This window comes from Rhinopithecus roxellana, chromosome 8 (genome assembly GCF_007565055.1).
Source record: "Rhinopithecus roxellana isolate Shanxi Qingling chromosome 8, ASM756505v1, whole genome shotgun sequence".
NCBI lineage: Eukaryota > Metazoa > Chordata > Mammalia > Primates > Cercopithecidae > Rhinopithecus > Rhinopithecus roxellana.
In genome coordinates, this window is record NC_044556.1 from 35,039,853 (window position 1) to 35,067,536 (window position 27,684).

The following is a 27,684-nucleotide window of genomic DNA, read 5'->3' on the forward strand; positions in this document are numbered from 1 at the left end:
CACACCTTTATCTCAGAGACTCTGGGTTCTTTTCCCCAAACTTCTTTGACCCTTATGCCAACTACGTGCGTCTGAAAGCCTAAGAAGGGAAAATGGGGGAGGGGGCGTGTCGCCTGCTTCCACGGGTTTATGCCCCTGGAAGGCTGGGGGAGGCACTGGATGAGCTTTCCCAGTCCGGCTGCTGCCGACCTAGGTCCCAGTCCTGCCCTTTGCTCTCCTGCTTTTCACTGAGTTCCGAGGCTCTGGAGGGTGGGCGTGAGGGTAACCCTAGCTGAGGCTCGGAGGTCCTCCCGGGCTGTTCAGAAGGCCCCAAGCGGTAGCCACGTTCTGATACTGGCTAGAAGCCAGGGGAGGGAGCTTGGGGTAAGGGGAGGGCCCTGAGGGAGGGGTCAGACGCTTTAGGAAAGAGTTAATGCGAAGAGGGGGAGGGGATAGGACGAAGAAACCGAAGCGAAAGCTCAGGTAAGAAAAGAACGGAGGAGAGAAGCCTTGTGGGGAGAAGGGAACCCGCAGGATCAGGGGTCAGAGTTAGGGGGCTTCCCCCCTGCTGCACCCTCATCTCAGGGCCGCCAACTTCCAGCTGCAGCGGCGACTTTCAGTTTCATTTCCACGGACCCTCCTGCCTGGGCCGCAGCCGCCGCCGCGATGCCCAGTAAGTTCAGCTGCCGGCAGCTCCGGGAGGCGGGCCAGTGTTTCGAGAGTTTCCTGGTCGTTCGGGGACTGGACATGGAGACAGATCGCGAGCGGCTGCGGACCATTTATAACCGCGACTTCAAGATCAGGTACGGGCCGGCCCACTCCCGGCCCCGAATCGCGGGCCCAGCTTGCTGCCACGACCCGCGCGCGGGGGCCACCTTTCCCGCCCCGGGGCGCAGAGGGACGCAGCTCCCCCAGCGGCTCAGGCCAGTCCTGGGGCGGCGCAGACCTCCCCTCCCGCGCCTCGCCCACGCCCCACCAGCGCCGCCCGGAGCCCGCCCGTTCTGCCCGAGCTGGGCCCCTGCGCCAAGTCCCCGCGGAGAGCCTCCCGCGCCGCCCGCGCCCCAGGCGGCCGGAACCCGGGGCTGGGAGCTAGGTCCCGCATCCACGCGCCGCTCGGGGGGCTGAGGGACAGCGCTCGCGGTGGGGGAGGGGAGCCTCCAGAGGGGGCCCAGGCATCGCGGGAGCGCGGGGAAGAGGCTGCCTGTTGGGGGCTGCGAGTCCGGGCGCGGGCTTTACGGGGACCTCTACCACCTTGTTGAGGCGCTGCTGCCTCGGGGGTCCGCTATCTGGGAGAGCTGAAGAGGCCCAGGGTAGAAGGGAGAAGCTCAGGAAGCTCTGGAAAGAAGAAAAGGGCACAAACTACGTACGTACCAAACCTCCATTAGCACCTGTGGCTTCTCCATGGAGACCCAGGGGCAGGGCCAGCCTTCTGGAGGCTCCCTTTCACCCTGTGGCTGAAGGCTGTTTGGTCTCCTTTTCCTGTTACCACCCAAGTGAAAATCAAAGAGTCTTCTGTCAGACCACAGAATTGTGCTTCAAAAACACGTTTATCAACAGGCTGCTGCCTTGCATGGAAAACCAAGAAACAGTTTAACAAGGGTAAACGTAAAGGCTTGTACAAATAAACATAAGGTAGTGGGAATCTGGGCTTAATAACAGACCTCCCGAAAAAGACCTTGGGTTTTAACAGACCAGTGGGCCAGTATGTGTGAGATATTTCTGCTAAAACAGCTGAAGTCTAATATTGAGCTAATAAAAGTGTGATTTGGGGTCGGGGGGAGAGGGTAGAGGCTCTCCATATTGGTCAAATCGTGTCTGGAATATCGTTTTCACTAATGGATATCACATTTTGAGAAGGATATTAACAGGCTTGAACAACATCTGAGAAGAGGCAAAGATGATGAGGCCCTATTTTATGTCACTATGCTGGACACTATGGGGACTCTTAAGATGAAAACCACAGTCCCAGAGGAGTATCAGAGGCTATGATATGCATGCAATATACATGTACACAATATACGATAGTACATGGTAAATGGAGAATTATACTAGGGATGGTAAGAAAAATGCTGGAGGAAAGAGCGAGCATTTGCATCACATGGTATCAGCCCTTCAGGTATGTGAATTCACCTACATCCACAGAGTACAACATGGCTGTGAAACAAGTCACCTACTTCTTTTGGCTTTGTTAAGGAAAAAGTAATTGGTTAAAGCAGTAAGGAAGACTTGACTCAAGGCTATGGTAATAGGGCTATTGCAATAGGGAAGAGAGTTGGAGCTCAATTCCGAATACAGCAAAGATAGCTGGGGATTTATGACCAATGAACAGAGTAAGGGGATCAATATATATAAAATTACTAAGAGGAGCCATAAAGACTGGAAGGATTTTTGCTCACCTGACCTAACAAGACTCTTGTGAAAGGCCGACCAAGGACTTGTACATCCAAGGCAGGAATGAGGAACTTTATCAGATATCAAGCATGGTCATGCATCGAGGATGAGGAGTCTCACTAAAATGACTTCAGATTCTTGCTAAAACTGAACTAGATGGGCCTAAGACTGAAGGGTTTGGGGAGGCAAGGTCAAGGGGTAGTCAAAAAGAGGGCTCAGGGGAGCCTAACAAAAGTTTGATCAAGGAGAGTTTTTGTCAGCTCTAAACCAAAGGTACATAGTTTGTTTTAGTATCGGGGAAAAACTGATTGTGTTGGATTGCATACAGAAAGCCAGATATACTGTATATTATGGGTGAATGTAGGCATTTTCAAAAGTAACTTTTGCTGTATGCACTTGTGTTTATGCAGATAAGATACCACTCCTCTGTAATCATTAGGGGATGTGATGGAGAAGGTGGCATTGACCTTGGCCTTGAAAGAGATAAAATTTTAGTACATGGAGGAGGAGGAAAGGCCTTCTATGTGGGTTCATATTCTATCCTGAGACTCAGTGAAAGAAACAGAAATATTTGCCTCAAAAATAGAAAAATCAGACAGAACAAGGTAATTATCCTTGACTATTTTGGAGTGTTAAGATGGAGAGGATTGCACTCCTGTGTCCCTCCAGAAGGCAGAAGTGGGTTTCATCAACTATCCCTGCTCTGTACCCTCACCATATTGGGGAAATATATGTTCAGATTAAATAACTTGCCTACACATCCTTTAAAAAGCCAGGCTGAAATGCTGTGAAGTCAACCTTCATTTCCTAGTAGGAATTACTTGCTTTTTCTCTGGGCTTTCATGGCTCATTCTTTACACCTTGGGTATAGCCTGGTATTATGGCCATGTTGCACTCTGCTTTAGGGCACATGGCCATCTCCTCCTGGTACCAAATCAGTGTAATATGCTAGCCACGCAAATGCTAGCTCCTCTACATTTAGTCAGGTTTACATACGTCTTCAGTCCCCAGCATGGAGCTTTGCATGTAGTAGATGCTCAATAAATGCTTGCAGAATCTAATTGAACTAGCAACTAGAGTTAACTAACAAGAGAATGGGCCATATAGCAGGGGGTATAGCAAGTCACACTCTTTATGAATTCTTGGAGATTCCTGTACTGGAAGGGGATAGGTCTCTCCAGCTAGGTTATTTTATGATGTTATAAAGTGCTCTGCTCTGAACTCTTGCCTTTTCCCACCTACCTTTATTCATTTAGCAAGTATATTTAATGAGGCTCTACTATGTGCCTGTGCCTTGGTCCTTAACTCCAAAGAATATAATCTAGTAGAGAGCAGCAGATACGTGTAGAAAAACAAATGCAATACAGTAGTATAGGTGCTAATAATGGTGTTCAGATAGCCCTGCCATTTAGTGGTTGCACTTAACTTCGAACAACTCTCTAAATCTTCCATTTCGCCAGCTGTAAGAGTATGGAAAATAATACCTTTTTCTCGGGGTTGTGAGAGACCAAAATGAGCTGTCCTAGGCAAAGCATTTGCATGGCTTGCATATTACACTGGCTTTGTATGTGGTACCCCTCATTAGTGCAATGATTATTAGGAGTCTATTGTATGGGGTAAGGACTGATGTCACAAAAGGTTTCTGAGAGAAGATGATTCTTGCTTTGGACAGGAGACTCATTCTTCTACAAGTACTGGCTGAGTGCTTCCTATGAATGGCAAAGCAAAAGTGAGTTGCTAGAAATACACAAAAGGAACCCAACTGACGAAGGAAGGAGGCAGCAGTTAGATAATTATTTCATTATGGTTGTGATGAGTGCTTGTACGGAAAAGTCCAGTATGCATTGAGAGTATATAATTTGGAGATCTGACCTAGTCTAGCAACCTAGACTAGATCAAGAAACCTAGGCAGAGGTTTCTTGGGGAAAGTGATATTTGAGCAGAATCTTGAAGGATTAATGAGACTTAGAAGATGTAAAGGACAAGGGGAGAGTGTACAGGCAGAAGGAACGGCACCTTCAAAGGCTTGGGATGACCTCAGAAGAACGGGAGGCCAGCAGGGCCCTGGGTAGGCATTTGTGAGGTGTTTTGTTTTGTCTTTAATCTTAACGGAAATAGGAAAACACAGAAAATTTCAAAGTAAGAGACTGACATAATCAGATTTAGAAAGATCATTGTGGCTTCTGGCAAGGAGTTTGGCTTGGTGGTTGGACCTCTACCCACAGTAAAAAACACATTTTACTTTGGGACCTGGTATACACAGCCTCCACAAAACAATGCCTGCCCTTGAAACAATACATAGTTTCACTCCCTGCTCTCTGATATTTTTTGTTCTATTTTATTTCAGTTTTATAAAAATCCTGGCTTTGAACCGCTAATGAGAATTGGAATCCACAGTCTGTAGATTATTAAGCTAGATGTCTCTTTAAGATCACTTCCAAATCTGATCATATGTTTTGAAATACAGTTCCTCTAGGTTTTGGCCTTTCCTGAACTGGGTCTAAAAAGATTAGCCATTGTTCACCCAACAAACTGAAGGGACGTCCTAAGGCAGGGCAGTGCAGGCTAAGGATGTCCACAGCGCAGAAGTCTGCAGAGGGGCACAGTGATACAAGCAGTTGGGAATGGCTGAAATAAGGATGGATTAACAAGACACCAAGTGTGGGTGAGGATGTGTACCTCATGTTCTTTTTCTCTAAAATGGGATGATAATAATTACTACCTCAAAGGGTTGGTTTGAGGATTGAATGAGATAATGCGTTCAGGAAATGTTTTCTGTTGATGTTACTATATTTCCATTATCGTTGTTACTATGGAGGATCTTGAAGGTGCCATATAAAAGACTTAATTTTGTGGACTCGCTGGGCGCGGTGGCTCAAGCCTGTAATCCCAGCACTTTGGGAGGCCGAGACGGGCGGATCACGAGGTCAGGAGATCGAGACCATCCTGGCTAACACGGTGAAACCCCGTCTCTACTAAAAACTACAAAAAAAAACTAGCCGGGCGACGTGGCGGCGCCTGTAGTCCCAGCTACCCGAGAGGCTGAGACAGGAGAATGGCGTGAACCCGGGAGGCGGAGCTTGCAGTGAGCTGAGATCTGGCCACAGCACTCCAGCCTGGGTGACAGAGCGAGACTCTGTCTCAAAAAAAAAAAAAAAAAAAAAAAAAAAAAAAAAAAATTTGTGGACTATGGAGTTATAAATTGGGGGAACAAGATCAGATTTGTGTCTGATGACAATTCTGCAGATATAGGCGGTGGCCTAGGGTAGCGGTATGAAGCCAGAGGTTGGGAGAACGGTTAACTGGGTCCTAGGAAATTGAGCAAAGGGTATGATCAGGCAGCTCACAGAAGAAATACAAATGACTAATAGAAGAAGGACAGATCCTTGACTATATTGGTGATCAGAGAAATGCACAGTTAAAAAAGATAACATTTTTCGTAATCAAATTGTCAAAAATTGAAAACATTGAACGTTTCTGATGTTAGAGCCTTGGGAAAAGGGCATTTTCAAACTCTTGTTAGTGAGAACATAAATTTATACAACCTGTTTAAAGGACAATTTGGCAGAACTTATCAAAGTTGTAAAGGTTCATTCTCTTTGACCCAGGAGTTCTACTTTAAGGAATTTATCCCATTAGACTTGCCTACAAGTACAAGGTGTGCAAGGATAATTATTGTAACATTTGGAGTAGCCAGAAATTTCAGGGAGCTTGTCTATCACTAGAGAAAAAAATACACCATGATGCATTCATACGTGCTATCTTTTGTAGCCATTCAAAAGGGCATGGTGGCTCTGTAAAGCATTGTTACGGGAGAACATCCATGGTGATGAAAACGCCTGCTGCAGAATAGTATGTGTAGCATATATGATCTCATTATTGTGTTTTGTATGCATAGAAAAAAGTCAGGAAAAACATACATCAAATAGCGGGTTTAATTAATTGTTCCTAATTAAGCAAGTAGTTGGGAGCAAGGGAATTAAGGGCTTTAATGTTTTATGTTAGATAATTGTTTAAATGTTTTAAAAATACTTTTGGTGACCACCTTTTCATTTATCTTTTTTTTTTTTTTTTTTTTTTTAATCTCTCTCTGTCACTTAGGCTGGAGTGCAGTGTAATGATCTCAGCTCACTGCAACCTCCGCCTCCTGGGTTCAAGCAATTCTCCTGCCTCAGCCTCCCAAGTAGCTGGGATTACAGGCATGAACCACCATGTCTAGCTAATTTTTGTATTTTTGGTAGAGATGGGGTTTCACCATATTGGTCAGGGTTGTCTTAAATTCCTAACCTCAAGTGATCCACCCACCTTGGCCTCCCAAAGTGCTGGGATTACAGGCGTGAGCTACTGCGCCTGGCTCACTTATCTCTTTATGCAGGCATGCTTATATCACACCTACATAAGTTTACACACATGGGATCATTATCACATTATCATTTTTATTGTGGACCCCTCCCCTTATGGGCATCCCACCTCCATTTCCACATTCTGCCCTATGCTCAGGTAACTCTTGATATCAATCAGGGTATTTTTTTAGTCATTGTTTTATTTAAAAAGAATCATGTTTGACTGGGCTCAGTGGGTCAAACCTGTAATCCCAGCACTTTGGGAGGCCAAGGCAGGTGGATCACCTGAGGTCAGGAGTTTGAAACCAGCCTGGCCAACATGGAGAAACCCCGTCTCTACTAAAAATACAAAAAATTAGCTGGGCGTGGTTGCAGGTGCTTGTAATCCCAGCTACTCGGAAGGCTGAGGCAGGAGAATTGCTTGAACCCGGGAGGCGGAGGTTGCAGTGAGCCGAGATGGTGCCATTGCACTCCAGCCTGGGTGACAGACCAAGATTCTTTCAAAAGAATCATGTTATTCACATCATCCACGTCCTACTCTCTCAACTGTATGATGGGAATCACTCCTAGGCATCTGGCATGGACCTCTAATGCATTGCTGGGACTTTTTTCCCAATATTATGCTATAATAAATTTTAAACATAAAGAAAAGTTGAAATGATTGTACAGTGAACATCCACATACCCTTACCTAGATTTCTTTTAACATTTTACACATATCTGCCCATAGAGCCATCCCTCTGTTTATTTAGCAAGTCATCTTAATTTTCCTGAAGCATTTCAGAATGTTACAGACATCAGTGCACTTCATTCCAACAAATTACTATTATTAATTATTCAGCGTGATTATTATCAGCTAGTGTTCAAAATTTGTTATGTTTACCTAGAAATGAAAAAAAAATTGTTTATGGGTTTGTTTGTTTGTTTGTTTGTTTAGACAGAGTTTTGCTCTTATTGCCCAGGCTGGAGCGCAATGGCGCAATCTTGGCTTACTGCAACCTCTGCCTCCTGGGTTCAAGCAGTTCTCCTGCTTCAGCCTCCCAAGTACCTGGGACTACAGGCATGCACCACCATGCCCGGCTAATTTTTTTGTGTTTAATAGAGACGGGGTTTCACCATGTTGGTCAGGCTCGTCTGGAACTGCTGACCTTAGGTGATCCACCCGCCTTGGCCTCCCAAAGTGCTGGGATTACGGGTGTGAGCCACCGCGCCCGGCCATGGGTTTTTTGTTGTTGTTGCTGTTGTTGTTGTTGTTGTTGTTTGGGTTTTGGTGGTTTTTTTTTTTTTTTTTTTTTTTTTTTTTGAGACGGAGTCTCGCTCTGTCGCCCAGGCTGGAGTGCAGTGGCCGGATCTCAGCTACCTGCAAGCTCCGCCTCCCAGGTTTACGCCATTCTTCTGCCTCAGCCTCCCGAGTAGCTGGGACTACAGGCGCCCGCCACCTCGCCCGGCTAGTTTTTTGTATTTTTTAGTAGAGACGGGGTTTCACCGTGTTAGCCAGGATGGTCTCGATCTCCTGACCTCGTGATCCGCCCGTCTCGGCCTCCCAAAGTGCTGGGATTACAGGCTTGAGCCACCGCGCCCGGCTGGTTTTTTTGTTTTTTTAAGTCAAGGTCTTGTTCCGTTGTCAAGACTGAAATACAGTGGCATGATCACAGCTCACTGCCACCTCAACCTCCCAGACTCAGGCTATCCTCCCACCTCAGCCTCCTGAGTAGCTGGGACCATTAGGCGTGTGCCACTATGCCCAGCTAATTTTTCATTTTTTGTGGAGATAGGGTCTCTCTATATTGTGCAGGGTGGTCTCGAACTTTTGGGATTACAGGTATGAGCCACTGTGCCCGGCCTCTAAGCAAAATTTGCAAATAGCAAAATGTTCAAATTGTAAGTGTACTGTTCTGTGAGGTTTAACAAATGCATATATCTGTGTGCAAGCCCCTGTTGAGGTACAGAACATCACATTACTCCAGAAAAGTCCCTCCTGCTGTTTCCTAGTCAGTCCTCACTCTTACTCACCCAGAAGCAACCACTGCTCTGATTTTTTTCGTGATAGTACCTGTTCTAGAACTTCATTTAATGGAATCATATAGTATGTATTGTTGTGTAAGGCAGCTTTCACTTAGCTTAATGTTTTTGAGATTCATCCACAATGTATCAGTACTTTCTTTTTTAGCACTTAGTGGTATTCCATTGTATGAATCCAAATCGCAGTTTGTATATTTATTCCCCTGTTTATGGACAGTGTTTTTAGTTTAGGGATCTTCTGAGTGAAGCTGCTAGGAACTTTTTTTTTTTTTTTTTTTTTTTTTTTTTTTTTTTTTGAGATGGAGTCTTGCTCTGTTGCCCAGGCTAGAGTGCAATAGCACAATCTTGGCTCACTGCAACCTGCGCCTCCCAGGTTCAAGTGATTCTCCTGCCTCAGCCTCCTGAGTAGCTGAGATTATAGGTGCCTGCCACAACACCTGGCTAATTTTTTTGTATTTTTAGTAGAGACGGGGTTTCACTGTGTTTGCCAGGCTGGTCTCGAACTCCTGACCTCAAGTGATCTGCCTGCCTTGGCTTCCCAAAGTGCTGGGATTACAGGCATGAGCCTCCGTGCCCAGCCAGGACCATCTTATACAAGTCATTTTGTGGACTTACATTTTAATTTCTCTTGGGGAATGTATCTAGGAGTGGAATTTTTGGGTCATAGGATAGGCATATGTTTAGTTTCACAAGGAACTATTAGACCTTTTCTTAAAGTGCTTAAATCATTTTACAGACCAACAAACCAATGCATGAGAGTTTTGGTTGTTCTCTTTTTTATTTTTTTGAGACAGAATCTAATTTTGTCACCCAGGATGGAGTGCAGTGGCACAATCATGGCAGACTGCAGCCTCATGCCCAGCTAATTTCTTAATTTTTTTGTAGAAACAGGGTCTTGCTATGTTGCCTAGGATGGTCTTGAACTTCTCAGTTCAAGTGATCCTCCTACCTCAGCCTCCCAAAGTGCTAGGATTACAGGCATGACCCCATGTGCCTGGCCTGGTTGTTCGGTATCCTTACCAGTATTTGGTATTGTCAGCCTTTTAAATGTTAGCCATTTGAGTGGGTGTGATACATCTTTTCAATGACTGCATCATATCCTGTGGTATGAGTGCTTATGATTTGTTCACCTATCACTCTGTTGATGGGCATTTGTTTAATTTTCAATTCTTGACCACTGTGAGTGACTCTGCAGTAAGTATCCTTGCACATATGTCTTTATACGTTGGTACTTTCTTCCCATGGGACACATTCCAGGAACAGGGTTACTGGGTTTTGTGGGGTTTTATCTTTTAAATTTAAATTTTTTTTATTTTATTTTTTGAGTCAGGGTCTTGCTGTCTTGCCCAGGCTGGAGTGGAGTTCTGCAAAAATAACTGTGTAACCTCAAAGGCCTGGGCTCAAGCAGTCCTCCCACCTCAGCCTCCTGAGTAGCTGGGACTACAGGGGCGTGCCACCACACCTGGCTAATTTTTTAAAAAAATTTTTGTAGAGACAGGGACCTGTTATGTTTCTCAGGCTGATCTCAAACTCCTGGGCTCAAGTGATCCTCCCACCTCAGCCTCCCAAAGTGCTAGGATTAGAGGCATGAGCCCCCATGCTCAGTCCCTGGGATTTTTTTTTTTTTTTTTTTTTTTTTTAGATAGAGTTTCGTTCTTGTTGCCCAGGCTGGAGTGCAATGGCGCGATCTTGGCTCACTGCAACCTTCGCCTCCTGAGTTCAAGCAATTCTCCTGCCTCAGCCTCCCGAGTAGCTGGGATTACAGGTGCCTGCCACCACGCCCAGCTAATTTTTTCTATTTTTAGTAGAGATGGGGTTTCCCCATGTTGGTCAGGCTGGTCTCAAACTCCTGACCTCAGGTGATCCACCTGCCTCAGCCTCCCAAAGTGCTGGGATTACAGGCGTGAGCCACTGCGCCCGGACAGTCTCTGGGTTTTAAAGGATACCTGTATTTTAAATATTTGTAGATGTTGCCAGATTGTTTTCCCAAAAGATGGCAATACTTGACTCTTCTGCTAGTAATTTATGAGTTCACTTTTCCACATACCCATTGTAGCCATCATTTTTGTCATATTTCCACATACCCATCATTTTTGTCAGTCTAATGGGAATAAAATGATATCTCATTTATACTTTAATTTGCATTTCTCTACATTTGGAGCAGTTTTTCATACTCTTTTGGCCATCTGGATCTGTTCTTTTAATTGAATATTCAATTTTTCTGTTGAATTGTTCATCTTGTCAATTTGTAAGAAAATTTATGTATTATAAAAATTAGCCCTTTGCCTGTCATCTGCATGATAAGTATTTATCTGTTAAATTTGTTTATATTACCTTTTGCCAGACAAGATATTTTTTAGTAGTCAAAAATGTTTGTTTTCTTTTTTAGAGACAGGGTTACCCAAGCTCTGTTAACCAAGCTGTAGTGCAGTGCGTGATCACAGCTCACTGCAGCCGTGATCTCCTGGGCTCAAGTGATCCTTCTGCCTCAGCCTCCCGAATAGCTGAGACTACAGGCGAGCACCACCACGCCTGGGGTTTTTTTTTTTTTTTTCACTGTATTGCCCAGGCTGGTCTCAAACTCCTGGGTTCAAACGGTCCTCCCACCTCAGCTTCCCAAAGTGTTGGGATTACAGGCATGAGCCACCACACTTGACCTTGTTTTATTTTATAGCTGCAGGTTTCCAGTCTTGGTTAGAAAGTTTTTCTTAGAAATATAGGGGATTACAGCCAGGCACAGTGGTTCACACCTATAATCCCAGCACTTTGGGAGGCCAAGGCAGGCAGATCATGAGGTCAAGAGATTGAGAACATCCTGGCTAACGTGGTGAAACCCCGTCTCTACTAAAAATACAAAAATTAGCTGGGAGTGGTGGCATGCACCTGTAGTCCCAGCTACTCGGGAGGCTGAGGCAGGAGACTCGCTTGAACCCGGGAGGCAGAGGTTGCAGTGAGCCGAGATCGCACCACTGCGCTCCAGCCAGGCAACAGAGTGAGACTCCGTCTCAAAATAAATAAATAAATAAATATAGGGGATTACATGTATAATACAAGGATTGGGGCTTTTTTTTTTTTTTTTTTTTTTTTTTGAGACGGAGTCTTGCTCTGTCGCCCAGGCTGGAGTGCAGTGGCCGGATCTCAGCTCACTGCAAGCTCCGCCTCCCAGGTTTATGCCATTCTCCTGCCTCAGCCTCCCAAGTAGCTGGGACTACAGGCGCCCGCCACTTCGCCCGGCTAGTTTTTTGTAGTTTTTAGTAGAGACGGGGTTTCACCATGTTAGCCAGGATGGTCTCGATCTCCTGACCTTGTGATCCGCCCGCCTCGGCCTCCCAAAGTGCTGGGATTACAGGCTTGAGCCACCGCGCCCGGCGAGGCTTTTTTTTTTGACAAAAATATAGTAAGTTTGTGATTTTTTAAAAATAATTTTTGTGTGACTGTCACCTAGACCAATGTTATGTGAATTTGGGTAGTAGTAAGAGACATAGAGAATAATTTGAGAAATATTTAGGGACAGCTTCCGCAGTAGAATTTGGAAAATTTGCAGAGATGAGTTCTGTCTGCCCTTGTGCCATGCAGGTTTCCAAAAATAGGAGGTTTCAGGTTAAAATTTTGATTTTGTCTTTTCTTGAAAGTCAGATCTGGCCATCTGGGGCCTGCATTCCCTACTGGCCCAATTCGGAGATGAGCAGTTACCCCCTTCAGACAGGGCATGCACTTCCCAGTTTGTTAGTCCGCACAAAGCCCTCTTTCTGCCCAGCATTGATCTGGGAGCCTGGAGCCACTTTTCTTGGAGGCTGCACTGTTGTTTTCTTAGCGTTGTGAGGCATATGCATGCAGTATTCTTACACTAGTGACTCAAAAATGGGACTGAACAGGTGTCTGAGAGGGCTGCAAGGATCAAGATACCTGTGGAGGGTAGCTGCTGTAGGCATTAGTTTGTGCCTCGCTCCATGGGACTTTGATGGACTCTAAGAGGCCCTTGTGAAAGTTACTGATGATCTCCTGATTTCAGTCCCTGTATTACTGGACACTTCAGCAGCTTTTGATCCTGATACCTGATTTTGAGACTTTGCTGATTCTCCTTTCTCCCTTGAGGGTTTCTTGTTTTCCCTTCCTCCCCGGGTTGTCCTAGTAGCTGCTCTCGACTGCTCACACTCCCTGGGGAGATTCTTACACTTCCTTGATTATAACCACTATCTGAGGACTCCCTAATACTGGGCTGTAACCTTGACTTTGGCCTGAGTTCTCAGCTTCTGACTCATGGAGCTGGTTGCCTCTGGACCGCAGGAATCTCAAACGCAGCATATCCAAATCCAAGTGCCATGGTCAGTCCCTCCAATCCCTCCTCCTCTTGTCTTACATCCTATCTCAGAGATAGTCCTAGAAGCCAGGCCATTGATTTGGGGATCCTAGACTCCCCCCTCTTCCCAGCCTTCATTCCCCCTTCTGTCAGTCACCAAATTCTGCTAATTTTACATTCTAAGTATTAGCAAATCTTGCCGCTCTCCTTCTATCTCTACCCACTGCCTTGCTCAGGCCTTTGTTATCTTTTAACTGGACAATTGCAAGGGCCTTCTTCTAACTGGTCTCCCTGCCTACAGTCTTGCCTCCAGCAAATCCATCTTCCAATCCTGATGCCAGAGTGATCTGAAATGCAAATATGATCTTGCCACTCCCCTGCTTAAAACCCACCAACCGCAGTGGTTCTGTAACCACAGTGTAGCCTCTGACGTGGGCTGAAAGTAAGTTGTTACTACTCCTACTACTACTGCTACTATTAGTACTACTATTTCTACTAATATAAATACTAATAATAGTAGCTAACATTTACTGAGCATTTTCTATTATGCTTTCGAATGATTTATTACCTTTTTAAAACAAATCATAGCCAATTCAATGTTTTCCAAATTGTACCAGTCTCATTTGCTTGGGGTGAAGGAGAGGGGCAGAGTTACAGGCAGGGGGCACCTGAAAAATATTCATAACCATAAATGGCCCTAGTGAGTGACCATGATGATTTAGCCTTAAGAGTTAAATAGGGATTACCGTAGTTCTCATAAACAAAGATTTGCTTTTAAGGGAGGGTGTCAGTCATCTAGATCTTGAATATGTCCCTGAAGTATGTGGCACGTGGGAATGTCCTCAGGCTCCTGGGTATCAGTGGAGCGGGGAAAAGGACTGCAGACATTCAGGGTCAAGTCCAGGCTTGGCCTGGTGTGCAAAACTGTCTATGATCTGGTCCCTGCCCACCTCTGCTCCTCCTGCCACTCCCTTCCTTATGCATTTCACTCTAGCACAATGAAACTGTATGTGATACTAATCATGGCTTACCCTTACTGAGGTCTCCTATGTGCCAAGCACTGGGCTAAGTGGTTCTCTGCCGTGTCAAAATCTCGTGTAAACCTCACAGCAACCCTACGAGGTAAGTCTCGCTTTCCTCCAATTTTATAGAGGAGGAAAGCGAGGCTCTGAGAGGTGAGGTCACCTGAGCTGACCTGGCTAGAGTTGTCAAGTGGGCAGCCCCCCTCCGCCCCTCTCAGCACATGTTCTTGTGTACCCCTCACATCTGCTCACACCTCACGCTCCCTCTTGTGCCCAGGTAATGCCCACTCATCCTCAGGACTCAGTTCTTATGCTGCCTCCTGGGAAAGCCTTCATGGATACCTCCTCTGCCCCCAGACTGGGCTCGGTGTCCCTCTGTGGCACCGAGCCCCCCTGTGGCCAATGAGCTGCCCTCCAAGCACCACGCTGGAATGTATGTGTTCAGTCTGTGTGCTCCTCGAGGCAAGCACTGAGTTTCTTGCATCTTTGAACCCCCAGCATCCAGCACAGTGTCTGGCACATAACAGGCCTCTGTAAGTGTTTGTTGAATTGACTGAACTGAACTCCAGGCACTGAGCCTTGAGGTTATTGTCCTTCTGACCAGTTTTCCCTGTCTTCACCTTCTCTAGGCACAAAGCCAGGCTATTTGATCTCTGGAGAAGGATCCTTTCCCTTCCTGCTTGGGTTCCACCTGCACCCTATGACTTCGGGTGGAAACTGCTGTCTGATCAGCCACCTTGCCCACACACTTGGACATCTGTACTGTCTCTGATCCCTTCTCTCCTCACCAACAGGCTGGACCCCACTTCCACCCCTCTGAATCAAATTATTCCGCTTCCCCTTAGCCTCAGCTCTTTCTTCTGGGTTGTTTGTATTTTCTTCTCTGTCCCAAACAGTTTCCCCCACAAAAAGAACTTTATGTCTTTCTCTGTCTTCCCTTAGTCCTTCCAGTCAGCAGCCTGTGATTGGGCTTTTCCCCTCAGAAACGAACAATCCAGAACCCACTGTTTAAAACAACTGTATTTTGCCTTGGGAAGTCCCATTTGCCTTCCCTGAAAACATTAAACATTCCTCCGATCCCCAGCCTGAGTCTCTCTGTCTCTGGGCCCCATCCTGCTCCACAGCAGGGCTGGTGCGTCCAGCACAGAGTGACCCTCCAATGCCCTTCCCCACCCGCCGCCCTGCCTCCCGCAAGCCCTGCCTTCCCTCATTTCCCAGTCTCCTCTGCTTCTGGCAGCTTTGGGACCCCCGCCCCTGGCTTCTCCTCCATGCTGTATGGAATGAAGATTGCAAATCTGGCCTACGTCACCAAGACTCGGGTCAGGTTCTTCAGACTCGACCGCTGGGCCGACGTGCGGTTCCCAGAAAAGAGGAGAATGAAGCTGGGGTCAGATATCAGCAAACACCACAAGTCACTGCTAGCCAAGATCTTTTATGACAGGTGTGTGTGTGTTGTGTGTTGTGTGTACGGGGAGGCCTGCAGGATGTGAAGGAAGGGGGCTGTTTGTGTGAGGAAAGAGTGGGTTACACAAGTGGGAGTAAGTCCCCCTCCTTCAGGGAATGGGGGGAAGGGCGGGGAACTGGTCTGCTGGGAGGGGGTGAGTTTCCTAAGCACAGCTGGCACTTTGCCTGCCTCCCAAGCCTAAAGCTTTCCCCAGGGTAACTCCCAGTGAGACCACTCCCACCCAGCCCCCCCTTGACTCCTCTTCTGCCCAGGGCTGAGTATCTTCACGGGAAACATGGAGTGGATGTGGAAGTCCAGGGGCCCCATGAAGCCCGAGATGGGCAGCTCCTTATCCGCCTGGATTTGAACCGCAAAGAGGTGCTGACCCTGAGGCTTCGGAATGGCGGGACCCAGTCTGTTACCCTCACTCACCTCTTCCCACTTTGCCGGACACCCCAGTTTGCTTTCTACAATGAAGACCAGGAGTTGCCCTGTCCACTGGGCCCCGGTGAGTGGGTTTCCAAAGGAAAGAGCTAGTGGACAGGGGCTTGCCCTAGGCAGTGCGGGTGCTTTGGGAAGCACACTGTCACTATCCAGTGGACTCTTGCCTTGGGGCTTCCTGGGAGAGTGTCCAGGATAAGGATATGGGTGGGAGGGTCCCTGCCCCACCCCTATTCACTCATCCATCCTCCTCCAGGTGAATGCTATGAACTCCATGTCCATTGTAAGACCAGCTTTGTGGGCTACTTCCCAGCCACAGTGCTCTGGGAGCTGCTGGGACCTGGGGAGTCGGGTTCGGAAGGAGCCGGCACATTCTACATTGCCCGCTTCTTGGCTGCCGTCGCCCACAGCCCCCTGGCTGCACAGCTGAAGCCCATGACTCCCTTCAAGCGGACCCGGATCACTGGAAACCCTGTGGTGACCAACCGGATAGAGGAAGGAGAGAGACCTGACCGGTAACTCCTCTCTCCAACTCAGCCTTGGCTGGGCTCGTATCTCCACCACATAGGCTAGGGCTTTGGGAGGAGCACAGAACTGGGAGCCAGAGCCCCTTTTCCTGCAGGCTCTTCACTCTTCTGGGTCTGAGAGAATTTTTCTGTCAAGGAAGAAAGTTGCCGGGCGCGGTGGCTCAAGCCTGTAATCCCAGCACTTTGGGAGGCCGAGACGGGCGGATCACGAGGTCAGGAGATCGAGACCATCCTGGCTAATACGGTGAAACCCCGTCTCTACTAAAAAATACAAAAAACTAGCCGGGCGACGAGGCAGGCGCCTGTAGTCCCAGCTACTCGGGAGGCTGAGACAGGAGAATGGCGTGAACCCGGGAGGCAGAGCTTGCAGTGAGCTGAGAGCCGGCCACTGCACTCCAGCCTGTGCGGCAGAGCAAGACTCCGTCTCAAAAAAAAAAAAAAAAAAAAGAAAGTTGCAGATGAACTGCAGATCTGAGGACAGAGTGAAAAAAATTTTAGGCATTGTCCCTGTGTGATGGATTATCAGGCAGATCATTGTAGACATCTCTGGGTTTTTTGTTTTGTTTTTTGTTTTTGTTTTGAGATGGAGTCTTGGTCTGTCGCCCAGGCTGGAGTGCAGTGGTGTGATCTCAGCTCACTGCAACCTCCGCCTCCTGGGCTCAAGCAATTCTTTCCTGCCTCAGCCTCCTAAATAACTGGGATTACAGGCACCCACCACCACACCCGGCTAATTTTTGTATTTTTAGTAGAGATGGGGTTTCACCATGTTGGCCAGGCTGGTCTTAAACTCCTGACCTCAAGTGATCTGCCTGTCTCAGCCTCCCAAAGTGCTGGGATTACAGGCGTGAGCCACCGTGCCCAGCCAACATCTCTGTTTTTTTAAACAGCTTTATTGAGATAATTCACATACCATATGATTCACCCATTTAAATTACACAGTTCAGTAATTTTTTTAGTATATTCACAGATATGTGAGACCATCACCACCACTGGTTTTAGAACATTTCATTACCCCAAACAGCTATTACCCTTTTATCCTCCACCACTTCATTCAGCCCTAAGAAACTGCTCATCTACTTCCTGTCTCTGTAGATTTCTCTGTGCTGGACACTTCATGTGGATGGAAGCATAGGATATGTGTAGACATCTCTTTTTGTTTTTTCTAGATGTTCACAAAATACTGAGTTATAAAAGCGAACTAGCTGGACGCAGTGGCTCACACTTGTAATCCCAGTATTTTGGGAGGCTGAGGCGGGCTGATCACTTGAGGTCAAGAGTTCGAGATCAGCCTGGCCAACATGGTGAAACCCCATTTCTACTAAAAATACAAAAAAATAGCCGGATGTGGTGGCACATACCTATAGTCCCAGCTACTCTGCTTAGGAGGCTGAGGCAGGAGAATCGCTTGAACCCGGGAGGTGGAGGTTGCAGTGAGCCGAGATCGCACCATTGCACTCCAGCCTGGGCAACATCTCAAAAAAGAAAAAAAAAAGGCAAACTATGTAATAGGACCTTCACAGACCATTGTGCTCTTTTTGTTGACTATATAACAGAAATTTACAGGGAAGAAAGTCTGGAAGGTAACATTGGTTATTCCTGGATGGTAAGAATGATATTTATTACCTATTACCTGATTTTTTTCTCTAATGAACACGTATTACTTATATAATAAAGGTTTCCAAGTATCGCGCTTTCCAAAAATGAGAATAGTCCAACCTTGGAGCGAGGCTGCCGACTTCCTTTCAGCAGTAGGATTGCAGGAGGGCTTTGTGCATCCACCCGAGAGGGGCGTTCTCAGGGTCTTGGAGGGTGAGGGGTTTTCTGTGTTTTCTTCCCTCAATTCTGCAGCGCTAAGGGCTATGACCTGGAGTTAAGTATGGCACTGGGGACATACTACCCACCTCCCCGCCTCAGGCAGCTGCTCCCCATGCTTCTTCAGGGAACAAGTATCTTCACTGCCCCTAAGGAGATCTCTGAGATCAAGTAAGTACTACCCCTCTGCACCCCACACTCTCCCCTGTCTTTTCCCTACTGGCTTCTTTGCGTTGCCATGGCACATCTGTCCTCAGCCTCTCAGGCTGTATTCATTCATTCCGTTGCTGAGCACGCACCATAAACCAAGCACCATTCAAGGTGAACCAGTCAAATGAAGGCCTGGCTCATTTAATTGGGGACAATGAGCATTTTTATTACAATTTCATGTAGTGATGAGTGCTATGAAGAACTAAACAGGTCAGGTGCAAGTGGCTCATGCCTGTAATCTCAGCACTTTGGGAGGCTGAGCTGCAGGTGGATTATTTAAGCCCAAGAGTTCAAGACCAGCCTGGGGCAACATAGGGAGATCCTGTCTCTACAACAACAACAAAAAAAAATTTAATTAGCCAAGTGTGGTGGCACATGTCTGTAGTCCCAGCTACTTGTGAGGCTGAGGTGGGAGAATTCCTTGAGCCCAGGAGGTCGAGAACACAGTGAGTGAGCCAGGATCATGCCACTGCACTCCAGCATGGGTGACAGAGCAAGATCTTGTCTCTAAAAAAGATAAAAAGAACTACACTGAAACTAAAGCAGGGTTAGGGGATGAGTTGGTGCTGCTTTGCAGAGGGCCAATTAGTCCTGGCCTGTTTGAGGTGGTGATGTTTGACCTGAGAAGGACATTTGAATGAGGTGAGGGTGAGAGTCATGAGAGGAGGATCAGAGGAGAATGTTCTGGCCATAAGAGCCACCATGCAAATGCAAGTCAGGTGAGGTGGGGGCAGGGGCATCCAAGGAAGCAAGAGCCAAGGCTTCCTTCTTCAGGGCCTCTGACTCTGTATCCACTTCTGTATCCCTCTAGTCTTCTCTGCTTTTTGACACTTAGTTCGAGAGCTTCGGGTGGGAAAAGTGGATACTCCTGGGCATAGGGGTTGTCTGGCCCATCCTGTTCCTGCCCCCACTCACCCCTCCCAACCATCATTTCCAGGGCCCAGCTGGAGACAGCCCTGAAGTGGAGGAACTATGAGGTGAAGCTGCGGCTGCTGCTGCACCTGGAAGAGCTGCAGATGGAGCATGATATCCGGCACTATGACCTGGAGTCAGTGCCCATGACCTGGGACCCCGTGGACCAGAACCCCAGGCTGCTCACGCTGGAGGTCAGGGCTCAGATTGAGTGTGAGGAGGGTGGGCTCACATCAGCCAAGCTAGAGGCTGTGGGCAGAACTATTCCTGACAGCAGGGCAGAACAAGAGAAAGGCTGAAGTGGTTCCCAGGGCTCCACAAGCAGCAGGGTGGGCATCCTGTGCCCGAAGACGGAGCAGGGGAATGGGGAAGATCTGGGTTCTAGTCCAGGCTTTGCTACCACCTTGGTTAAGTCCCTGGCTTTCTCTGAGCTTTAGTTCCCTTACCTGAAAAGCACAGAGCTGGACTGGATAATTAAAGCAGCTCTTTCTGGCTCTTGGATTTTGAATGTCTGCGTATAAGCCTATATTACACACGAGACTGGATTTCTACACACAAGTGCAGGTGGGAATTAGAGGGTGAGTTTGGTCAAGGAAAGATTACTGCAGGAAGTGAGTTTTGAACAAGTTTTTTTGTTGTTGTTTTTTTGTTTTTGTTTTTTTTTTGAGACAGGGTCTCACCCTGGTGCTCAGGCTGGAGTACAATGGCATGATCTTGGCTCACTTTAATCCCTGCTCCCGGACTCAAGTGATCCTCCCACCTCAGCCTTCCGACCGAGTAGCTGGGACCACAGGCATGCCCCACTATGCCCAGCTAATTTTTGTATTTTTTGTAGAGATGGGGTTTTGCCACATTGGCCAGGCTGGTCTCACAACACCTGGACTCAAGTGATCTGCCTGCCTCAGCCTCCCAGAATGCTGGGATTACAGGCGTGAGCCACCATGCCTGGTCCATTTTTTTTTTTTTTTTTTTTAATTTTTTTTTTAGCAACCCGATTAACTGATGAACAGGATTTTTTACAGGCAGAGCAGGAACTGAGCTGGCCAAGAGGGCAGCTGCACTGGAGGCTCTGGGTTCCTGGTCTCAGCATCTCTGTGCAGCTTCGGAAGATTTGTCTTCTTCCTCTTCCCCTGACTCCTGCTGGTATGAAAGGAAAGAGGGGTGCAGGGATAGCATAGCTCCAAGTCTTAGGTTAGAAGGCCAGTCTCAGTCCTTGTTCCTTAAAGGTCTGGAGAACCTGGGGGCTGGGCCCTCCAGCGTCCATCCCTGGGACAGAAGCTTGCTTGTGTTCACACCCCATAGGTTCCTGGGGTGACCGAGAGCCGCCCCTCAGTGCTGCGGGGTGACCACCTGTTTGCTCTTTTGTCCTCGGAGACACACCAGGAGGACCCCGTCACATATAAGGGTTTTGTGCACAAGGTGGAATTGGACCGTGTCAAGCTAAGCTTTTCCATGAGGTGGGTGTTGGGGGAACCCTGAGCTGCTGGAAGGGTCTGCAGATTTCTGACCCCAGGGGAGGAGGAATGTTTCTCCCTGAGATAAATGAGACCCCAGGGGCAGAGCAGGAGACTTTTCCTCAGGGGTACCCTGAGATACTACGGCAGCTTCCTCTTCTAGAGAGCTTACATCAAGGTCTTGGAAAAAGGGGTTGGGACAGTGGTTGGTGGAGAAGGTTCTGGCCCTTTATTGCCTACCTCCCCTGCCCCAACAAACTCTTCCCCCCTCTCTCTGCCCAAAGCCTCCTGAGCCGCTTTGTGGATGGGCTGACCTTCAAGGTGAACTTTACCTTCAACCGCCAGCCCCTGCGAGTCCAGCACCGTGCCCTGGAGCTGACGGGGCGCTGGCTGCTGTGGCCCATGCTCTTTCCTGTGGCACCTCGGGACATCCCGCTGCTGCCCTCAGATGTGAAACTCAAGTGAGACTGTGGGCAGGGAGCCTCTGGAACCACTTGGAGTGTGGGCACAGGGGATGGAGTCAGGGAGGCCTCTGGGTCACCGGATGACTTCAAGTTCACATTCCTGGTCCCTCTGCCAGGCTGTATGACCGGAGTCTGGAGTCAAACCCAGAGCAGCTGCAGGCCATGAGGCACATTGTCATGGGCACCACCCGTCCAGCCCCCTACATCATCTTTGGGCCTCCAGGCACCGGCAAGACTGTCACGTTAGTGGAGGCCATTAAGCAGGTGGGGTCTGAGCACAAACCTGGGGCCTGCACTCTGATTCCCCCAGCACCAAGCACTTGTCCTCAGATTCTAGTTCCTTCCCACTCCCGAAGTGCTTCTGCTTCTGAGCAGCCGTCAGAAAGAGAGGTAGGGGCCAAGTGCAGTGGCTCATGCCTGTAATCTCAGCACTTGGGGAGGCCTAGCCTAAGGAGTTCGAGAGCAGCCTGAACAATATTGCAAGACCCTGTCTCTATGAAAAAATATAAAAAATAGCTGGGCACTTGAGGCTGCAGTGCACCGCGATCATGCCACTGTACTCCATCCTGGGTGACAGAGTGAGACTCTGTCTCAAAAAACAGGGTGGGGATTGGGGAAGTAGGGAGTTAGGGTAAATGTGGCTGTGGAACACTGTTGTACGGGTAGGGCACGGCATGACCCTTGGAGTCACCATTCACATTTCAGTCATCGTAGACTTGCGCTGCCCCAGCCTGAGTACGGCCGAGTCTCAGGAACCTGCCTCCCACACTGTGCTTATCTGCATCTCAGGTGGTGAAGCACTTGCCCAAAGCCCACATCCTAGCCTGCGCTCCATCCAACTCAGGGGCTGACCTCCTCTGTCAAAGGCTCCGGGTCCACCTTCCCAGTTCCATCTACCGCCTCCTGGCCCCCAGCAGGGACATCCGCATGGTACCTGAGGACATCAAGGTACTAGGGAAGTGCAGAGGGCCAAAGAATGGCAAATGCCAGGGAGACTCTCAGGGCAGACACTCAGGCCAGGAAGCTAGGAGACCTGGATTCTGATACTTGCTATGTGACCTTGGGTTGGTCAGGACCCCTCCCTGGGCCTCAGTTTGTAAGTGAGGGGGGTGGATAAAACGTTTGGGGGACTGGGCGCAGTGGCTTACACTTGTAATCCCAGCACTTTGGGGGGCGAGGCACGTGGATTACCTGAGCTCAGGAGATCGAGACCATCCTGGCTAACATGGTGATACCCTGTCTCTACTAAAAATACAAAAAATTAGCCAGGCGTGGTGACAGATGCCTGTAGTCCCAGCTACTCGGGAGGCTGAGGCAGGAGGATGGTATGAAGCTGGGAGGGGGAGCTTGCAGTGAGCCGAGATCGTGCCACTGCACTCCAGCCTGGGTGACAGAGCAAGACTCTGTCTCAAAAATTTAAAATAATAATAATAATAAAAACAATTATTTGGGGGGCCCCCAACCAGAATCACAGTGGGAATGAGTGGAGCCAAGCTGATTCCTCTGGTCCCTTCACAATCCACAGCCCTGCTGCAACTGGGACGCAAAGAAGGGGGAGTATATATTTCCCGCCAAGAAGAAGCTGCAGGAATACCGGGTCTTAATTACCACCCTCATCACTGCTGGCAGGTGGGGAGTGTGTGTGGGTGTGTCTCTGAATCGTAAGTGTAATCAAAGGGGTAATGGGCTGGGGAAATGGGGAAGAATGGTTTCTGGGGCTGGGTGCGGGGGTGGTGAGGAGCCAGCCTGGGAAAGCATTCAGGTTTGGTAGTTGGGTGCCTGGATATGACCCCTGCCTGGCCTGACACCTCCCAGGTTGGTCTCGGCCCAGTTTCCCATTGATCACTTCACACACATCTTCATCGATGAGGCTGGCCACTGCATGGAGCCTGAGAGTCTGGTAGCTATAGCAGGTGAGGGACTCAGGTGGGGCTGCAGGTATACACCCTGTGTGGGTCAGAGAGGTTGCACCACTTACCTTTCTCCCCACACCTCTTCTGCTTCCCAGGGCTGATGGAAGTAAAGGAAACAGGCGATCCAGGAGGGCAGCTGGTGCTGGCAGGAGACCCTCGGCAGCTGGGGCCTGTGCTGCGTTCCCCACTGACCCAGAAGCATGGGCTGGGATACTCACTGCTGGAGCGGCTGCTCACCTACAACTCCCTGTACAAGAAGGGCCCTGAAGGCTATGACCCCCAGTTCATAACCAAGCTGCTCCGGAACTACAGGTATTCCCACGCCCTTGCCTCCCCTGCCATATCCTGTGCCTTCACATCCTGTGTGCAGCCCCTGCTGGAGAGTCTGGCTTGCAGTCCTGTTGCTCAGAGGTTGTGTGATGCAGAAAGACTAAACCGGAAGGTAGGAGGTTTTTCTAGCCCCAGCACTGCTGCTTGTTGTCTGTGTGACTTAGCCAGTGGTTTCACACGACAGCAGTCAGCTTATCTGCATCTTAGCGGGTGGGCAGTGGTTCCTAGAGGCTCGGGTGTGTCTGGTACCAATCCCAGATGAAGTTTTCAGGCAATCCAAAGAGAAATAAGAAAAACAGGGAGGCCAGGCACAGTGGCTCATGGCTGTAATCCCAGCACTTTGGGAGGCCAAGGTAGGTCAGGCTCCCACCCCTGATCACTTGAGGTCAGGAGTTTGAGACCAGCCTGGCCAACATGGTGAAACCCCATCTCTACTAAAAATACAAAAATTAGCCAGGCATAGTGACGGGCACCTGTAATTCCAGCTACTTGGGAGGCTGAGGCAGGATAATCGCTTGTTCCTGGGAGGCAGAGGTTGCAGTGAGCTGAGATCTTATTACTGCACTCCAGCCTGGGTGACAGAGCGAGACTCCATCTCAAAAAAGAAAGAAAGAAAAATAGGGAAAATACAGTTTTTTCAGTAAACCTATTGTTACTCAAATTAAAGAGCTGTATACTTTTAGTGAATGAGTTCAGCCATCTAAAATGCTTAGATGAGTTTTATGCTATCACTAAGAGCTCAATAAATGTTAGCTATTGTGTCATCACTACTTATATTTTTGGATTTAACACACTGTCTCATCAAATAACATGATAGTCAAGGATAATTTGGTTTTGTACTGTCCTTGGTAAATTTGAAATCTGAAAAAGGGGCCCCTAATTTTTTAGTTTTAAATGTCATGGGTCTGTGGAGTCCCTGGACTAGATGCTCTCTGGAACAGAAAGCAGAACTCTGGTTCTGCTTTCTGTGGTTTATAGTGCCTGGCAGCAGATATTATGGATGAGTGTCCTGCTATCCAGGGAGCCAGGGGGGCAGCAGGCTAATGTGTGGGGGCCCAGAGTGGGTAGAGCGGAGCCCCTGTGGGGCAGAGGGAATCTGACCCTCGGTCTTGCTCTTCCTCCTCTGGCCTCCCAGGTCTCATCCCACCATCCTGGACATTCCTAACCAGCTCTATTATGAAGGGGAGCTGCAGGCCTGTGCTGATGTCGTGGATCGAGAACGCTTCTGCCGCTGGGCGGGCCTGCCTCGACAGGTGAGGCTAAGCAGGGTAGGGGCACAGGCTCCCACCCCTGTACCCTGACTTCCCTCCCACTGAAGGTGCAGCCCCTCCCTTTGTCACCTTGGCCTGGGACCTCTTACTCTCTGGAAGGGTTTGGGAAGGGAGGGAATTGAGGGAGGGTGGTCTGGCTGAGGGTTTCCCTTGACCCCATGTCCAGGGCTTTCCCATCATCTTTCACGGCGTAATGGGCAAAGATGAGCGTGAGGGCAACAGCCCATCCTTCTTCAACCCTGAAGAGGCTGCCACAGTGACTTCTTACCTGAAGCTGCTCCTGGCCCCCTCCTCCAAGAAGGGCAAAGCCCGCCTGAGCCCCCGAAGCGTGGGCGTCATCTCCCCATACCGGAAACAGGTCAGGTCCTCAGTTACCAGCAAGGGTGGGGCCCCTCCCCCAGATGGTACCTCCTTAATATCCAGACCACTAGGCAGAGGCTCCAGGAGCTTAGGCCTCTGCTGGCTCCGTATCTCAGAAGAGCACCGAGGTCAGCTGTCCCCTCCCTTTGTTCCCCAGCTCCCTGGCCTCCTGCCAGGCTCCCTCGTGCGTTAGGTTAATGGCAGGAGAGAAAGGCACCTGTCCCCTCCTTCCAGGTGGAGAAAATCCGTTACTGCATCACCAAACTTGACAGGGAGCTTCGAGGACTGGATGATATCAAGGACTTGAAGGTGACACGCTGTTCCACACTCACTCCCTCCCTTCCGTGTGCTCCCACTTGCCCACTTCCAAAGACTTCCTCAAGCCTCTCACTCCTGGAGATTCCAACTTAATGATCTGGGATGGGATCAGGAAGCCTGGATGTTTAACAAGCACCTCCTGTCATTCTTAGACTCAGGCAGGTTTGAGGCCTCTGCCCTACGGATAAAGTCCAAATTCCGTGGCCTGTCATGTGATGCTGCCCACCTCCCCCCCCCCAGTAGCCTCTCTAAGGTTGTGGTCTCAACACTGGCTGCAGATAACAATCACCTGGAGAGCTTTTAATACCCCCGTACCAGGGCCCCGCCCACCAGCTCATACAGCTATGGGGCAGAGCCAGGGCACTGGTAGTTTTTATAGCTTCTCAGGTGATTCCAATATGCAGCCGGGGTTGAAAACACTGCTCTAAGACTTAGAGGCCTCTCGGGAATTCTGATGGGGGGGTCTGGGTTAGGGCCCAGGGTTGTATATTCTTAATAGATACTTGGTGATTATTTTCAGGAAAGTCTGAAAGTCACTGCTCTGAGTTCCCATGTGCTTTGCAATGCTGTTTTCTTTCCTTAGAACACTTTGCAGGCCCCACCCCTCAACAGGATTCACCCTTCAGGTTTCAGCTTCCACTGCCTACCTCCTGTCCCCTTTCCCTGGGCCGTGTCGCAGCACTCACTCGTTCACTCCACTGATCTACATGTTGCCCAGTGACCTCTCTGTACCCTCCTGGGATGGCAGGCTCGCTGGGGTAGGGCACCGCTTTGACACGCTTGGCTGGTCTCAGGCCCTGCCTCTTTCCCCAATAGGTGGGTTCAGTGGAAGAATTCCAAGGCCAAGAACGAAGCGTCATCCTCATCTCCACCGTGCGAAGCAGCCAGAGTTTTGTGCAGCTGGATCTGGACTTTAATCTGGGTTTCCTTAAGAACCCCAAGGTTTGAGGGCTGGTAGGGGTGGCAGAAATTCTTCCATCCTTGGGGCCCTTCCCTCCCATGACCACACCACTTCTTCCTTCCAGAGGTTCAATGTAGCTGTGACCCGGGCCAAGGCCCTGCTCATCATCGTGGGGAACCCCCTTCTCCTGGGCCATGACCCCGACTGGAAAGTGTGAGCATTCCTACCCCATTCTCCCTCTTGGTGGCCACAGCCCCTGCCTAAGGCAGGTGGATCTTTTTTAAGCGCTTGCTTATCGCTCAGTTAATCCTCAGATGTGTCCATTTTCACAGCACCCCTATTGTATTTACAAGTTAAATGACATCCAGAGGTTGAGCAAGTACAGCTCAGATGTGACAGGACCGTGGCTTAGCCTCCAGTCTCTGCTGGCACTCCTCTGTACCCCACAGATTCCTGGAGTTCTGTAAAGAAAACGGAGGGTATACTGGGTGTCCCTTCCCTGCCAAACTGGACCTGCAACAGGGACAGAATTTACTGCAAGGTCTGAGCAAGCTCAGCCCTTCTACCTCAGGTATGGCTGGGCCAGGGTGGGCCAGGTTGGGGACAGTGCCAGAGGAGGTGGTAAGGAAGACAAAGTGTACTCTATTTCTTTCCAGGGTCCCATGGTCATGACTGCCTCCCCCAGGAGCGGGAGGGTGAAGGGGGCCTGTCTCTGCAAGTGGAGCCAGAGTGGAGGAATGAGCTCTGAAGACACAGCACCCAGCCTTCTCGCACCAGCCAAGCCTTAACTGCCTGCCTGACCCTGAACCAGAACCCAGCTGAGCTGCCCCTTCAAGGGACAGGAAGGCTGGGGGAGGGAGTTTACAACCCAAGCCATTCCACCCCCTCCCCTGCTGGGGAGAATGACACATCAAGCTGCTAACAATTGGGGGAAGGGGGAGGAAGAAAACTCTGAAAACAAAATCTTGTTCTATGCAAAAGCCTTGATAATGTCTCCTCTGCCTGGCCCCAGCTTCCTGAGCCCCCAAGTTGGCCCAGTAGGGAAGGGTGGGACTTTCAGCCCTGCTCTGGGACACACCCCTCCCAGCTGGAGAGGAAACCCAGTGGGAGGTGGCAGGGAAGCCACCCACAGGTTTCTAAGTTTAGCCTCCTGCTACAGACCACTCCCTTCACCCGCCTCCTTGGCCCAGAGCCAGGCATGACCTCATCCTTTGCTCTAAGACTCCACCCTGCCGGCCTGCCTTGTAGACAGGGGGCCAGGCTGGCAAGCA

At 49.1% G+C, this 27,684-nt stretch overlaps 1 protein-coding gene across 5 annotated transcripts; it reads left to right on the top strand.

Annotated features, from left to right (window-relative positions):
- The first annotated feature begins 42 nt into the window (after positions 1 to 42).
- On the top strand, positions 43 to 27,400 carry MOV10 (Mov10 RISC complex RNA helicase). 5 transcript variants are annotated; one of them, XM_030935354.1, is made up of 22 exons: positions 243 to 462; positions 581 to 782; positions 13,336 to 13,476; positions 15,294 to 15,497; positions 15,773 to 16,008; positions 16,198 to 16,456; positions 18,317 to 18,451; positions 19,428 to 19,596; positions 20,705 to 20,859; positions 21,141 to 21,317; positions 21,437 to 21,584; positions 22,110 to 22,268; positions 22,846 to 22,949; positions 23,136 to 23,233; positions 23,329 to 23,545; positions 24,699 to 24,816; positions 25,001 to 25,192; positions 25,429 to 25,503; positions 26,329 to 26,454; positions 26,538 to 26,626; positions 26,863 to 26,984; positions 27,070 to 27,400. In XM_030935354.1, exons 4-22 carry the CDS (start codon positions 15,325 to 15,327, stop codon positions 27,159 to 27,161), a joined length of 2,844 nt encoding a protein of 947 aa, XP_030791214.1. In that variant the 5' UTR covers positions 243 to 462; positions 581 to 782; positions 13,336 to 13,476; positions 15,294 to 15,324; the 3' UTR covers positions 27,162 to 27,400. The 5 variants fall into 5 exon arrangements, 4 of the variants coding, with proteins under 4 accessions (XP_010357356.1, XP_030791214.1, XP_030791213.1 ...); XR_004058671.1 differs by lacking the exon at positions 13,336 to 13,476 and having other exon boundaries at positions 43 to 462; positions 26,746 to 26,984; positions 27,070 to 27,090; XM_010359054.2 differs by lacking the exon at positions 13,336 to 13,476 and having other exon boundaries at positions 43 to 462.
- The last annotated feature ends 284 nt before the right edge of the window (positions 27,401 to 27,684 follow it).